The 13,441-nt window shown below is 44.3% G+C and overlaps 1 protein-coding gene across 3 annotated transcripts in view; it reads left to right on the forward strand.

Moving 5' to 3' along the window:
* Positions 1–13,195, forward strand: part of METTL6 (methyltransferase 6, tRNA N3-cytidine) — a 22,235-nt gene extending 9,040 nt beyond the window's left edge. For 2 of the 3 annotated variants that reach the window (XM_010966052.3, XM_074372146.1), the window contains exon 6: positions 1,248–4,121. In XM_010966052.3, coding sequence (XP_010964354.1) covers positions 1,248–1,429 — 182 coding nt within the window. In that variant the 3' untranslated portion in view covers positions 1,430–4,121. Of the gene's footprint in view, positions 1–1,247; positions 4,122–11,887 lie in introns of those variants that run through there. The other variant, XM_045524870.2, reaches the window with a different exon arrangement.
* The last annotated feature ends 246 nt before the right edge of the window (positions 13,196–13,441 follow it).

Here is a 13,441-nt window from a genome sequence, read left to right on the forward strand (position 1 = left end):
CAGATAATTGTGTTTTTCTCCAGTTGGAGGTTTGTGGCAACCCTGTGCCGAGCAGGTCTGTTGGCACCATTTTTCCAACAGCATTTGTTCATTTCATATCTCTGTCACATTTTGGTAATTCTCACAATATTTCAAACTATTTCATTATTATTGTATTTGCTATGGTTACCTGTGATGAGTGATCTTTGATGTTACTTTTGCGAAAAGATTTTGACTTGTTTTAGGCTTGTGATGGTTCGCAATAAAGTATTTTTTAATTCAGGTATGTACATTGTCTGTTTAGACATAGTGTTATTGCACACTTAATAAACTACAGTATAGTATAAGCACGACTTTCACCCACACTGAGGACCAGAACATCCACGTGACTGCTTTATTGTCGTGTCTGCCCTTGTTGCAGTGGTCTGGACCAAACTCACAGTACCTCAGCGGGGCGCCTGTGATCTGGACCATATGATAATTGCCTTCTTAAGCTCTGTTTTTTTTTGTTTGGTTGGTTTTTTTTACAACATTTGTATTTCTTGAAATGAACTATTCTCTTAGATTCTAAAAATAAAGCTAAAAACGAGTGATTACCAATAAAACTACGAAACAGTAAAAATGTCAGGTGAAAATTAAAAATTTGTTTTAAAGTTTCAGATTCATGAAATCTGATTAAACCAACTGTAAGTAATTGAGAGGAGGCAGTAATGCCTACAGAGGGCTTCGGAACACATTCTTCGGAGCAATGCCTTCACAAGTCTTTGTTCCCGCTGCGTTGCCGGTCTGGTTGTTTCATTTAACTTGTAGGGATGTGTTATTTGGACTGGCTTTTCCTTAGGGTGTGTCACCATCGGGTGATTTTTCTCCCCACTCTGGTCACAGCTTCTCCTCCTTCGTGTTAAGACGGATGAGGCTCTCGATGTAGACAGATTGAACACACGCACACTTGGTACGAGTCCAGCCAGTTTAGAGTCATGTTTCTCACTCAGACTTTCATACTTGGGGAATCCTTGCAGGGCAAGGTGTGCTTCTCCAGGTCTTCCTCAAACTTTTTTTGGTTCCTGTTTAGTTGGGGGTTTCTGTTTGGGTGTAAGCCAGTGAGAAGTAGGAGTGTGTTAGCTTTCCAAAACAGAAGCTGCTTTAGCTTTCAGCACTGAGGTTCTCCTTCTGTTAAGGACGAGGCTCTGGGCCCCCACCCCCTCACCGCCGCTCTGTGGTGTGGTGGTGTCCAGCCTGCAAGCGCCGTCCATCTGCCTGTCTTCTAGACTTCCTGGCGCAGCTCTTTCTGGACACGGGCTACGAAGCAGAGGTGAATGAGTACGTGTTTCGTGAGACGGTGAATAAAAAAGAAGGCCTGCGTGTGCCCAGGGTTTTCCTTCAGAGCAAGTTCCGCAAGGCTCCCAAGAGCCCAGTTCCTGGGGACCCGGGCCTGGGCCGGGAGTCCTGACCTCTCCCGAGGTCGGCATCTGTGCCTCCCCTTGGAGAGGAAAGTTTAAAGTCACTCTATGTATTTTGTGTATTTTTATATCTTAACTTTTTAAAATGAGGATATATAATTTTTATATTAAAAAGCAAATGTGTGTGCATTATAGCAATGTAAATAAAATTGCAAGGCCTAAAAGGTAGTTTTATGGCATAACATATTTTAGCTGGTTTGTGTGAGATTCCACAGAGGACAGCGTAGGGCCCTGGCACTTAGATCCTCAGCATTTGTTACTCTGTGAGTGGGCCTCCTGGCAGCACGTCAGACAGCCCTGCAGAAAATGGGGCCAAACAGACGAAAATAGCACATCCATGTGTATTGTTAGCCTGAAGGATTGTTCTCTTTACTTCTCTTCCCATTGTCTCATATTTGCCCATTTTTCTCTGCTTCCGCTCATTCATGTGCCCTTCAAGACCAGTATTCCTCAGGTGCCACTTGTGGTCTCTCAAGAATGCCCTGTAGCTCCCTACCTCATTCTTGAGAGTCTCTGTAATTGGGCCAGTTTGTGGCCACCCTGCCCCGATGGAGAGAGGGGAAGGCCATCACCTGTCCCCATCCTCCCGATGCAGTGTTTCCAGGAAGACAGTGGACGGACTGTCCCAACCCCCACTGGGAAATGAGGAGGCAGTGGCTCGGAGGTAGTGACCACATGGCTAGTGTTGCAGTGGACCACGAGAAATCCTGAAATTGGTCCACTGACCTGTTCCCCAGGCATTCCCATATAAAGACTTTTTCTATAGAATATAAAATCAGAGTTCCTTTGCTCTGCTGACAAAAGTTAATCCTGTAAGCCTTTATGTTTCCCTTCTTGCAAAAGCTGTTTATGAGAACGTCTGTCTTCAGAGTTGTCTGGACTGCACATGCGGCCAGCTAGGGCGCTGAAACCCACCGCGTCAGAAGGGGGATGGTCCCCACGCGGAGGGGCTGGGGAGCAGTCATGGCCTTACGTCCCCGGCTCCTGGAAGGGAGAGGGACAGGTGGTGGGCTCAGCACGCTCGCTGGGTGTCCTCCTGCCGTCTGTCCCTGACTTCTTGAGGGGGTGTCTCAAGGTCCGGGGAAGCAAGAGGAACCCCCTGTCTCCCGTTGGTCTGTTGCTTTACTTATTCTTCCCCCTTCTTTTTAAGGCTGGAAGATGGCTGTCCCAGGTGAGAACAAATCTGATAAGGAATAGAACAGAGTTGTCTGTTGAAACCAACCTGTACAGAAGGTGGCCCTGGGGTGGGGGCGGGGTGGGGGGTGTGGGCTCACAGGCCTCCTCACTGAGTGAGGGGCAAGCCCAGCCCCAGAGCAGTTGGTTAGGGGAGAGCCACGACCAGCCCCAGGCCCCACATCCCGCCCCGGGCTCTTTGCTCTCAGCACCTCCCCCGTGAACCCACAGCCAGCTTCAGCCCAGAAGGCCGCTCAGCAGCCTCCACAGAGGTCCTTTCACTGTGCTCCACCAGGTCTGCCCAGTGTCACTTGGCTCCTAGTGGCTGAGCTGGATTAAAAACTGGACATTTAAAGTAGACAGTGGGGAGCAGGGTGGTGTCGCCATAACTGTGCCCAGATGAAGACAGAGGAGAGGGTCTTCTCTGGGTTGGGGGCCCCGGGAGTCCGGGAAAGCAAGGCCACGGCTGATTTAGTCGCAAAACTCTGACAGGATTTGCTACATCGTAGAGTACAGAGTCCACCAATATAGCCTTGTCTTCCCAGACAGAAAACAGCCCCGGAAAGGTAGTGAGTACCGGTTTCCAGTACTGCAGAAAGCAGCGGAAGTACCGCCGTGCTCTGTAGCGTGGTGTATATGCTGACACGCAGTCTAGCGCACAGGATGCCACATGGCGTAGACCGTGCACCATGCTCTGTGGTACCACGGGTTCCTGCCGAGTTTTTGATATATACTCCATCCAACACCGCTAATTATGTTACGCTGTTTGGAATATGAACATCTGGGCTCAAGTCCAGGACTCGCCCCAGACGTGTAGCCAACTTTCCTGAGCCCCGGGCTTCACTTTTCCAAGACCAAGGTCCTGCCACCACAGCACAGGCCGCTGCCGCCGTTCACCGAGCGCTCTGCTTACTGCACGGTTACCGTCAGGTGCTAGCTCCTTCTGTTCGATGGTATTCCTCAAGAAAACAACCTCTCCTGTGATTTTTAACCCAAACTTCTCTTCCGTCGTGTTTAACATGGGGGCCTTTGAAAGGGCCCGGGATTTGGATGCACCACCACAAGGTGGCGCTAGGTGCCAGCGCTTCCCATCGGCTGCCCCCACCCCATCTTGTTTGAGGTTAAAATGTGTCCATTCTTGTTGTCTTTGAAGAAAAATGCCTACAAATGTGTTTTCTGGGTCAGCTTTACCTCATAGGGTCATTGCTGGCCTCACTGGGGGGGTAAGAAGGCCAGGGTGCTTTTATCCAGCGTTCAGTCTGCACTGCCTATGGAAGGCAGCATTTTTAGGCTCTGACGGGGTCTGCAGGGCCTCCCTCCTCCTCACCCTTGAACCGTTCTGTGGACTTGCTTTTCCTGCCGCCAGAGAAGAAAGCAAGCGAAGGGACTGCAGCGTGGACCCTTGTTTGCCTGGCACATCGTTCAGACGTTTGTGACAGCCTTTGCTCCCCTGTTTCACTGTCGTCAGTCATGAGAGGGAAGCTGGGAAATAAATCGTGTCTACCAACAGAGTGTTTTCCAGGACCGTGTTTGCTGTGGGGGCAAATATTTAACAGAAACTTACAGAGGCGCCACTACTGGAACCAAACGTTCCATCAGAAGTAAAATTAGCTGTTTTTTCACTTTTCCTTCCTGCCCTTCTCAGGAGTATAACATTTCACCAAATGGTGTTCAGTGGGTACCAGCCGGGCAGAGGGCCCTGTGGGGTGACTCTGGCGGGAGGACAGGGTGGGAGTGCGGGCACACCCCGAGAGGTGGTCCCGGCCGTATCGTCACTGAGCCAAAGTGAGATGGTGGGAAACCAACACAAACACTCGGCACCAGAGGAAAGAAACAGGAAGGCAGGCCACGGGAACCCCAAGTGTGACAGCTGTCATCATTCGGAGAGGATATTTCCACATTTTCACAGTGGAGCGTCACCTGCTCTAGGCTGGGGCGCGGCCATGGAGACGAGAACGTGACAGCCAGCTCCTTCGGGGCATCTTCCCAGCATGTCTAGGAGAACATGGAGCCCAGCAAAACGAGGCAATTCCCAGAGGAGTACGGCTGCTGACAAAACGGTTAACTAATTAGAAATAAAACGGTTAACTAATTAGAAATAACCAAAAATTAAACTGAGACTCTTTTTTCCCTATCAAATGGATGAAGCTTGAACAATACTCCATTGCTGGTAAAGAAACAGACTGATTATGGAGGTGCAGAAAGTGTGGCTTCTCTAAAACAGCACTGTCCACCAGAGTCCTCTGAAATGGTAGACGTGTCCTTGGTCTGCACTGTCCAATGTGGTAGCCACAAGCCACATGTGGCTGTTGAGGACAAAGTTAGTGGCCAATGCAGCAGAGAAAGTGATTTTTAATGTAGGTGGGGTTTTTCTTGACAGGGGGTATGGGGAGGTAATTATATTTTTATTTATTGTATTTATTTAAAAATTTTTTTTTAAATGGAGGTACTGGGGATTGAACTCAACCAAGACCTCGTGCATGCTAAGCATGCCCTCTACCCCTGAGCTCTAACCTCTCCCTGAAAGTGATTCTTAAATTGCATTTAAATTTCAATGTAACTAACTACGTGGGGTTAGTGGCAACTATATTGGACAGCGCGGGTCTAGAACACAAGCAGGCATTGTGTAGCAAATTCCATTAAATCTAAACATAACCTTTGATCCAGTAATCCCATGTTTGGAAATCAATTTAAGGAAATAATCAGAGATGTTTATGTGAAGGATTCCATCACAGGGCTATTTAGAACAGTGAAAAGCAGCAGCTCAAATGTCTAAAAGTAGAAGTTAGTTATAGAAATTATACTATAAATGAGAATGTTGTGCAATCATTAAAACAGTTTTGAAAATTTTAGTGATAAGAAAATGCTCCTTATATAATGCAATATAAGTAAGCGAGAATATGAAGCTATATATAAGAATGGTTTTAGTTTTTTTTTAATTTTTATTTTTATTTACTTTTTTATTTCTCAGAATCTGCCTTAGGGAACGAATGGCCCACATGCAATGAAAGGGGTGTACAAAGATTTTCAGTGTTACATTGTTTAGGATAGTGGAAAATTGGAAATACCCTAAATGTCAGTCCATAGGGGAGGGGTTAAATCAACAGCTGTATCTCCACACTACCAGATACCACGCAGCAAGTTTTTTTTTTTTTTTTTTAACGTGTTAGGTGTTTGTTTGTTTGTTTTTCACTTACTTATTTTGAAGGGTAAGAGGTAATTAGGTTTATTTATTTATTAATGGAGGTGCTGGGGATTGAACCCAGGACCTCTTGCATGCTAAGCATGCACTCTACCACTGAGCTATACCCTCCCCCAAAAAATGGTTTTAGTTTTATTTGTTTAATAATAAACATTATAAAAGGATGAGTAGATAATACTTAAAAAAAAAAAAGCCCACACAAGAAGGAACCAAAACAAAATGATTACAGAGTTCAGAGTTGTTCAATCAAAGCTGATGCCTTTTCTTCTTTATACTTTTTTGAAATTTCCATGTTTTCTGTAGTGAGTGTATATTGCTTTTACATTGAGAATATAATAATCTAGCATCCTTAGAACTCCTTTCAAAACCGCATAAGTTGAATGAACTAAAATCTTAGTGATAAATCTGCTAGAAATACCTGTTGATCCCTTAATCTTACCCAGCAGGAGCTGGAGGATGGACACCTCCCAGGAACAAGAGAATGGGTGTCCTAGGATGGTCCTTGTGCCCGGAGAGGAGCCTTGGGTGGGGGATTTTCATCTGTTGGGCTGACCCTTCATGGATGCTTTGACCTTGGGGATGCATATCCTTCAGTCCCTCGGGGAAATTCACTTGAATTACTTTCTTAATGACTCCCCACCACTACCAACACACACACACCCTGTATGTGTTTTCTCTCTTTCTGGAACTTGTACTATTAAAATGTCAAACTTCCTGAAGTCACCATTTACAATCTGTTCTCTCCCTTTCTGACATCTCTTTCTTAGCATTTTGGGGCTTAAGATTCAGTGTCTCGAGGGAGGGTATAGCTCGTGGTAGAGCACATGCTTAGCATGTACGAGGTCCTGGGTTCAATCCCCGGTATTGCCATTAAGATAAATAAATAAACCTAATTATCTCTCCCTCCAAAAAGTAAATAAATAAAACAAAAAAATGGAAAAGATTCAGTGTCTCGTCTCCCAAGTCAGCTGCTATTCATCCATCTGTGTTCAAGCCCCCCACGTTTTATCATCTCTCGATGGTTTTGTGCAATAAAAAATCCTTTTGCTGTCATCTTAGTGGGGTTTCCAGAAGGAGCTGAAATAAGAGCGTGTGCTTAGTCTGCATGTCCGGGCCAATTAGCCCATCGGGTCAAGAAGGCAAAGGTCACACACACATACTGGTGGACAATTTCAGCAGGAAATAGATGGGCTTGATTGCCAAGTGTCAAGGGCCTGAAGAATCTGGAGGAACGAAGGCAGCTCGGGGGAGCTGAACATGGTGGTGTGTGCTTCCAAATACAGGAAGGCTGGTTCCAGGTGTGCCGAGTCAGGGTCAGGTAGCTGTTCAGAAGCTGCGTCCAGCCACACCCCGGAGTGTGTGTCACAGACCTTGGAAATGGCTGGGCTTTTTCCCATTGACTCTGTTTGTAGGGCTCTTTCCTAAGAGAGAAGCTAACATATATGTAAGGACTTTTTCATAAAGATGTTCATTAGCAGCACTTAAAAAGAATCATAGCAAGTATTAGAAACAGTCTAAACTGGGGCTCAGCAAACTATGGCCCATGGATCAAGTTCAGCCCTTCTCCTATTTGTGTAAGTGGAGTTGTGAAGCACAGCCACACCTGTGTGCACACTGTTTATGCCTCCTTTCCTAATATGACACCAGAGACTAAAATATTGCTCTCTGGTCCTTTAAGAAAAAGTTTGCTGACCCCTGGTCTAAATGACTTGTAGAAGAACAGTTCAGTCAACCAAGGTGCATCATATGATGAAATAGAATGTAGCCGATGAACACTATCTATTTTTTTTTTACACAACTGGTAAAAAAAAAAAACATAAAATTTACCATCTTAACTATTTTTAAGTGTATAGTTCAACAGTGTTAACTGTACTCACTGTGTTGTGAAACAGAGGCCCAGAGTATTTTTATCTTGCAAAACTGAAACTCTACCCATCAAATAACATTTCCCTTTTCTTAGCCTCTGGCCACCCCCATTCTGCTTTCTATTTCTATGAATTTGAATACTTTAGATACTGCATAGCGTTGGAATCATACACTTCTTTGTCTTTTTGTGACTGGCTTATCTCACTGAGCATAAGGTCTTCAAGCTTCGTCTGTGTTGTAGCAGGTGACAGAATTACCTTGCTCCTTAAGGCTGAAATAAAGTACCATTTTGTGGATATACCACACTTGGTTCATCTATCAATAGATATTTGGGTTGCTTCTGCCCTCTGGCTATTGTGAATAGTGCTGCTATGAATATGGGGGTACAGATACTTCTGAGAGATCCTGCTTCCAATTCTTTTGCCTGTATAATCAGAAGTAGGATGGCTGGGTCATATGGTAGTTCTATTTTCAGTTTTTTTGAGGCAACTCAGTGCAGTTTTTCCATAGAAGTTGTACTATTATTCCTTTTTGTATTGAAGTATAGTCGACATACAATGTTTTGTTAGTTTCAAGCGGACAGCATAGTGATTCACCATTTATATGCATTATGAATTGATCACCACGGTTAAGTCTAGTTCCCACCTGCCACCATACAAAGTTATTGCAGTATTATTTGCTATATTTCCTGTGCTATACATTACATCTCTATAACCTATTTTATAAGTGAAACTGTGTACCTCTTAATCGATGTCACCTATTTTCTCCAAACCCTGCCCCCCGACAACCACCAGTTTGTTCTCTGTATTGGAGTCTGCTGGTTTTTGTTTGTTTGTTTTTTTAGATTCCACATATAACTGAAACCATATGGTATTTGTCTTTCTCTGTCTACTTATTTCACTTGGCATAACACCCTCTAGGTCCATCCATGTTGTTGCAAATGGCAAGATTTCATTCTTTTTATGGCTGAGTAGTATTCCTTTGTATGTACAGTTGACCCTTGAACAACAACCCAGGGGTTAGGGGCACTAACGCTCCATGTAGTTGAAAATCCGCTTCACAGTTGGCCCTCTGTATCCACAGTTCAACCCACAGTTGAATCCACGGATTCAACCAGCAACACATCATGCTGTACTATAGTACATATTTATTGAAAAAGATCCACGTATAAGTGGACCCATGCAGTTCAAACCTATGTTGTTCAAGGGTCAACCATGTATACCACATCTTCTTTATCCATTCCTCTACTGATGGACACTTAGGTTGCTTCCATATCTTGGTTATTGTAAGCAGTGCTCTGCAGTGAACATAGGGGTTCATACCTTTTTGAATTAGTGTTTTCATTTTGTTAGATAAATACCCAGAAGTGGAATTACTGAATCTTATGATAGTTCTATCTTGAATTTTTTGAAGAACGTCCATGTTGGCTTCATAGTGGCTGCACCAGTTTACATTCCCACCAACAGTGCGTGAGGGTTCCCTTTTCTCCATATCCTGGCCAATACTTGTCTTTTTGATAACAGAATAATAGATAATATCATTCTGACAGGTGCGAGGTGATATCTCCTTGTAGTTTTGATTTGTATTTCCCGATGATTAGTGATGTTGAGCATCTTTTCATCTGTCTGTTGGCCATCTGTATGTCTTCTTTTGAAAAATATTTATGTAGGTACTCTGCCCATTTTTTAAATGGATTATGTGGGTTTTTTGATGTGGGAGTTCTGTATGTAATTTGAATATTACCCCTTACTGGATATATTGTTTACAAATATCTTCTCCTATTCAGTAGGTTGTTGTTTCATTTTGTTGGTGGTTTCCTTTGTTGCACAAAAGCTTTTTAGTTTGATGTGGTCTTGTTTGTTTATCTTTGTTTTTGTTTCCCTTGCCTGAAGAGATAAATCCAAAAAAATACTGCTAAAATCAATGTCAAAGAGGGTACTGCACATGTTTTCTTCTAGGATTTTTATGGTTTCAGGTGTTACATTTAAATCTTTAATCCATTTTGAGTTTATTTTTGTATGTAGCATAAGACAGTGGTCCAGTTTCTTTCTGCCTTTTTTGGGGGGCATGTAGCTGTCTAATTCTCCCAACACTGTTTATTGAAGAGACCATCTTTTCCCAACTGTATATTCTTGCCTCCTTTGTTGTAACTAATTAAGCATATATGTATGTGTTTATTTCTGGGCTCTCTATTCTGTTTCATTCATCTATATGTTTTTGTGCTGGTATCATAAAGTTTTGATTATCATAGCTTTGTAGTATAGTTTTAAATCAGAGAGCATGATACCTTCAGCTTTCTTCTTCTTTCCTAAGATTGCTTTGGCTATTCATCTTTCATAGTTCCATACAAGTTTTAGGATTATTTCCACTTCTGTGAAAAATGCCAATGATCTGTTGATAGGGATTGCATTCAATCTGTAGATTGCCTTGGTGAATATGGTCATTTTAACAATATTAATTCTTCCAATCCGTGAGTACAGTGTATCTTTCCATTATTTGTGTCATCTTCAGTTTCTTTTATCAATGGCTTATAGTTTTCCAGGTCCATGTCTTTCACCTCCTTGGTTAAATTTATCCCTAGGTATTTTATTCTTTTTGACTTAATTGTAAATGGGATTGTTTTCTTAATTTATCTTTCTGACAGTTCATTATTACTGTATAGAAATGCAACAGATTTCTGTACATTGATTTTTGTATCCTGCAGCTTTATTGAATTCATTTATTAGTTTTAATAGTAGGAGCCATGCTAAGGATGTGTGGGCGATGTACCTTCTCGCCTTGGTTGAGTTCCAGTCAGAGGTGTAAATCATATACCTCTCTGGGCCTCAGTCTCCCCATCTTAATATAAAGTGATTGAATTACATCATTATTAAGCATAATTCAGCTCTTAAACTGTTTCTGAGATTACCTCTTCAGTAATATGTCTTAACAGAATCTTCTGGAGTTAAATTCAAAGCCTGGAGGAATGACTGGAGTAATTGAGGGTCTTCGGCAGGGTCTCAAATGAAAGCCCGAGGATCAGCCAGCCCACAGATGTTTGGTTGATTGGATTAGTATTTTTTTAAGCTACTGAATTTGAATTGCTATAATTACAGATACGGGAGAGTTTAAAATAATGAAAAAAACATTAAATTTAGTCACTCTATGGCAGTAAATTTGAAAATCTAGAAAAAATAGATTTCTCACAAAATGCAAAATACCAAAATTGATATAGGGAGAAGTGAAAATTGTAAATAAATCAGCTACTACAGGAGAGATTTAGAAAAGTAGTAAGATTCGATGTTGTAGAGGCATTAGGCTGAAATGGCTGCGTGATGAGTTGTATCCTACCCTTAAAACCCAGATGATGACAGTGTTATTCAAGTCCTTGCTACTCAAAGTGTGGTCCAGGGCCAGCTGGTTGGCCCCACCCAGACCTACTAAATTAAAGTCTGCATATTATTATTTTTTTAATCTTAATTTTTTTTTTAATTTTTGTTTTTAGGGGGAAGGTAATTAGGTTTGCTTATTTATTTTTAGAGGAGGTACTGGGGATGGAACCCAGGACCTTGCGTATGCTAAGCATGCACTCTACCACTGAGCTATACATACCCTCCCCTCAAGTCTGTGTTTTAATAAGCATTAAGCCACATAAAGGGGTGATCAGCATGTATATTAATGACTAAGAAGAACTGGGCTAGGGCAGTGGTTCTCCACCTTGGCTGAATATTTGAATTATCCGAGGAGTTTTAAAAAATACTGGCATTGGAGCCCCACCACCAGAGATTCTGATTTAATTAAGCAGGTGCATGGCCTGGGTACCTGCATTTAAAAATGCTCCACGAATGATTGAAAATCAGAGATTTAAACTGGGCCATAGAAAAATATGGAAAGCTTTAAGAAATAAAGCTGATAAAGAATGTACCCCCAAAGCAAAAGGAAAAAAAAAGCAAAAAACTACAGCCAAATTTCATTTATGATTAAAAATAAAATCCAGCAGTGATAAAAATACAGTAAGGCCAAGCCCAAGTGCAGGGCATCTCAGAGCACAAGCAGCGTGTGCTGGCTACGCTCTCAGAAAGACGAAGGGCCTGATTCGTAGCACCTGTCAGTTCCCATGGTGTAAATATTCCCACCGTGATTAATTTTAAGCATAGTTAATTTTCAGCTAATTTTGCTTCTGGCGAAAAATGGTGCTAATTTTAAGCTATCAACATGACCTCAACAGGCCTGAAAATTCCTGAAAATTAAACAACTGGCTCTCACAAGCCTAGAAGAACCGCAGCTTCATATCACTAGAGGTCGATTCAAAATCAGGAAACCCGCCAGTGAAGCCATCCCATCAATACACTGAAGAAGAGAAATACAGGGCAGTGAAGAACATCGCACCACAAGTGCATTTCGGGGAAGATGCCTCCGGTGTGCCCCATCTCCACTTGGCACAGGTGTCTGCCCTCTGTGTTCACTCTCACCCGGCTGGCCTCACACGTTTCCTTCTACACGCTGGTCCCTGAACACTTGTGGCTTGTGACACCTGCTTTGCTGCCAGGTGGGACCAGCCCAGACATGTGGCGCCACTCTGCCCCTGTGGTCCTGGCTTGATGTGCTCCTTCGGAGGTGGGTGACGCAGATGTCATCGTCACGTCTGTTTTTTAGCAGGCCGACTTCCTTTATCCGTGAATATCCTGCTGCAGACACGGCTGCCCTTTTGCAGCCCTGAAGGAGTGGGAGCGAGAGGGCAGGGCCACCTGACGTCCTGGGAAATGGTGGATTTCCTGCCCCTACACCGTTCTTGGCTGGCCCTCCTGGCCCCGTGGTTCACCACCTCTCGCCTACACTTCCTTGCTTCATTGGCTGAATCATGCCAGCCCCTCCAGCTGGAACTGTGAACCCCTGGTATCATTCTAGTACATTCCCATTTCACCTAGATATGCTCCAGAACTATTCCCAAACACCACCACCGTCACTGAGCCCAGAGGGCTGATGAGCACAAGAATCCGCACTGGGGTACACGTCAGCTGTGATGACAGTCCCCAAACTCGTCTTCTGGGCCTTGCGATGGGATTCTGGGGCGGCGGGGCCATCCGCTCCCAGGTTTGCCAGCTCTTCAGGTTACCAGGTGCTCTCAGGGACTCCCAAGGAGCTTCTGGAACAGCTGTGCTGGGCAGAGTTGTTCCTGCACTGTTCCCGGGAGCACGTGTCCAGCTGCGAGCGCCCTGCTCCAGACACTACTCTCCGCGCCTTGCAGGAACAGTGCCGCCCCCACCTGCCAGCAGCAGTGGTGAGGCATTGGCAGAGAGTCCGCCACATGAGCTTGTTTGGGCCCAGTGGAACAGGTGGTATTGATTATGCACCTGACCAATGATTATTACGGCCACTCTGTGCTGGGGACAGCGCAGTGACCAGATGGATGCAAACCCCTCGGCCCTCTAGTTCATCAGGGGCACTAAAAATGAACAAACATAAGCCAAAAAATACACAAATATGGTGATTTTAGGTAGTCATGGGGAGATGGAGAAAGTAAATGTATGGAGGAGCAGAGGGAGGGGGGAGAATTGTGGGGGTGGGAGGGTCTGAGAGCCGAGTGAGGAGGAGGGGGGCAGCCTTGTGAAGGAAGTGGGGGCTTTCCAGACAGAGGGAGCACACATGTGAAGGCCGGGGGGTGGGACGGGCTTGTGTGTCTGAGGAACCTGTGAGGGGAGGTGTGGGGCGTGGGCTGGGGCGCCAGGGGGCTGCAGGCTGAGCGCTGAGCGCTGAGCACTGGGACTTGTGTCCTCCTGGA

Source organism: Camelus bactrianus, chromosome 1 (assembly GCF_048773025.1).
Source record: "Camelus bactrianus isolate YW-2024 breed Bactrian camel chromosome 1, ASM4877302v1, whole genome shotgun sequence".
Taxonomy (NCBI): Eukaryota; Metazoa; Chordata; class Mammalia; order Artiodactyla; family Camelidae; genus Camelus; species Camelus bactrianus.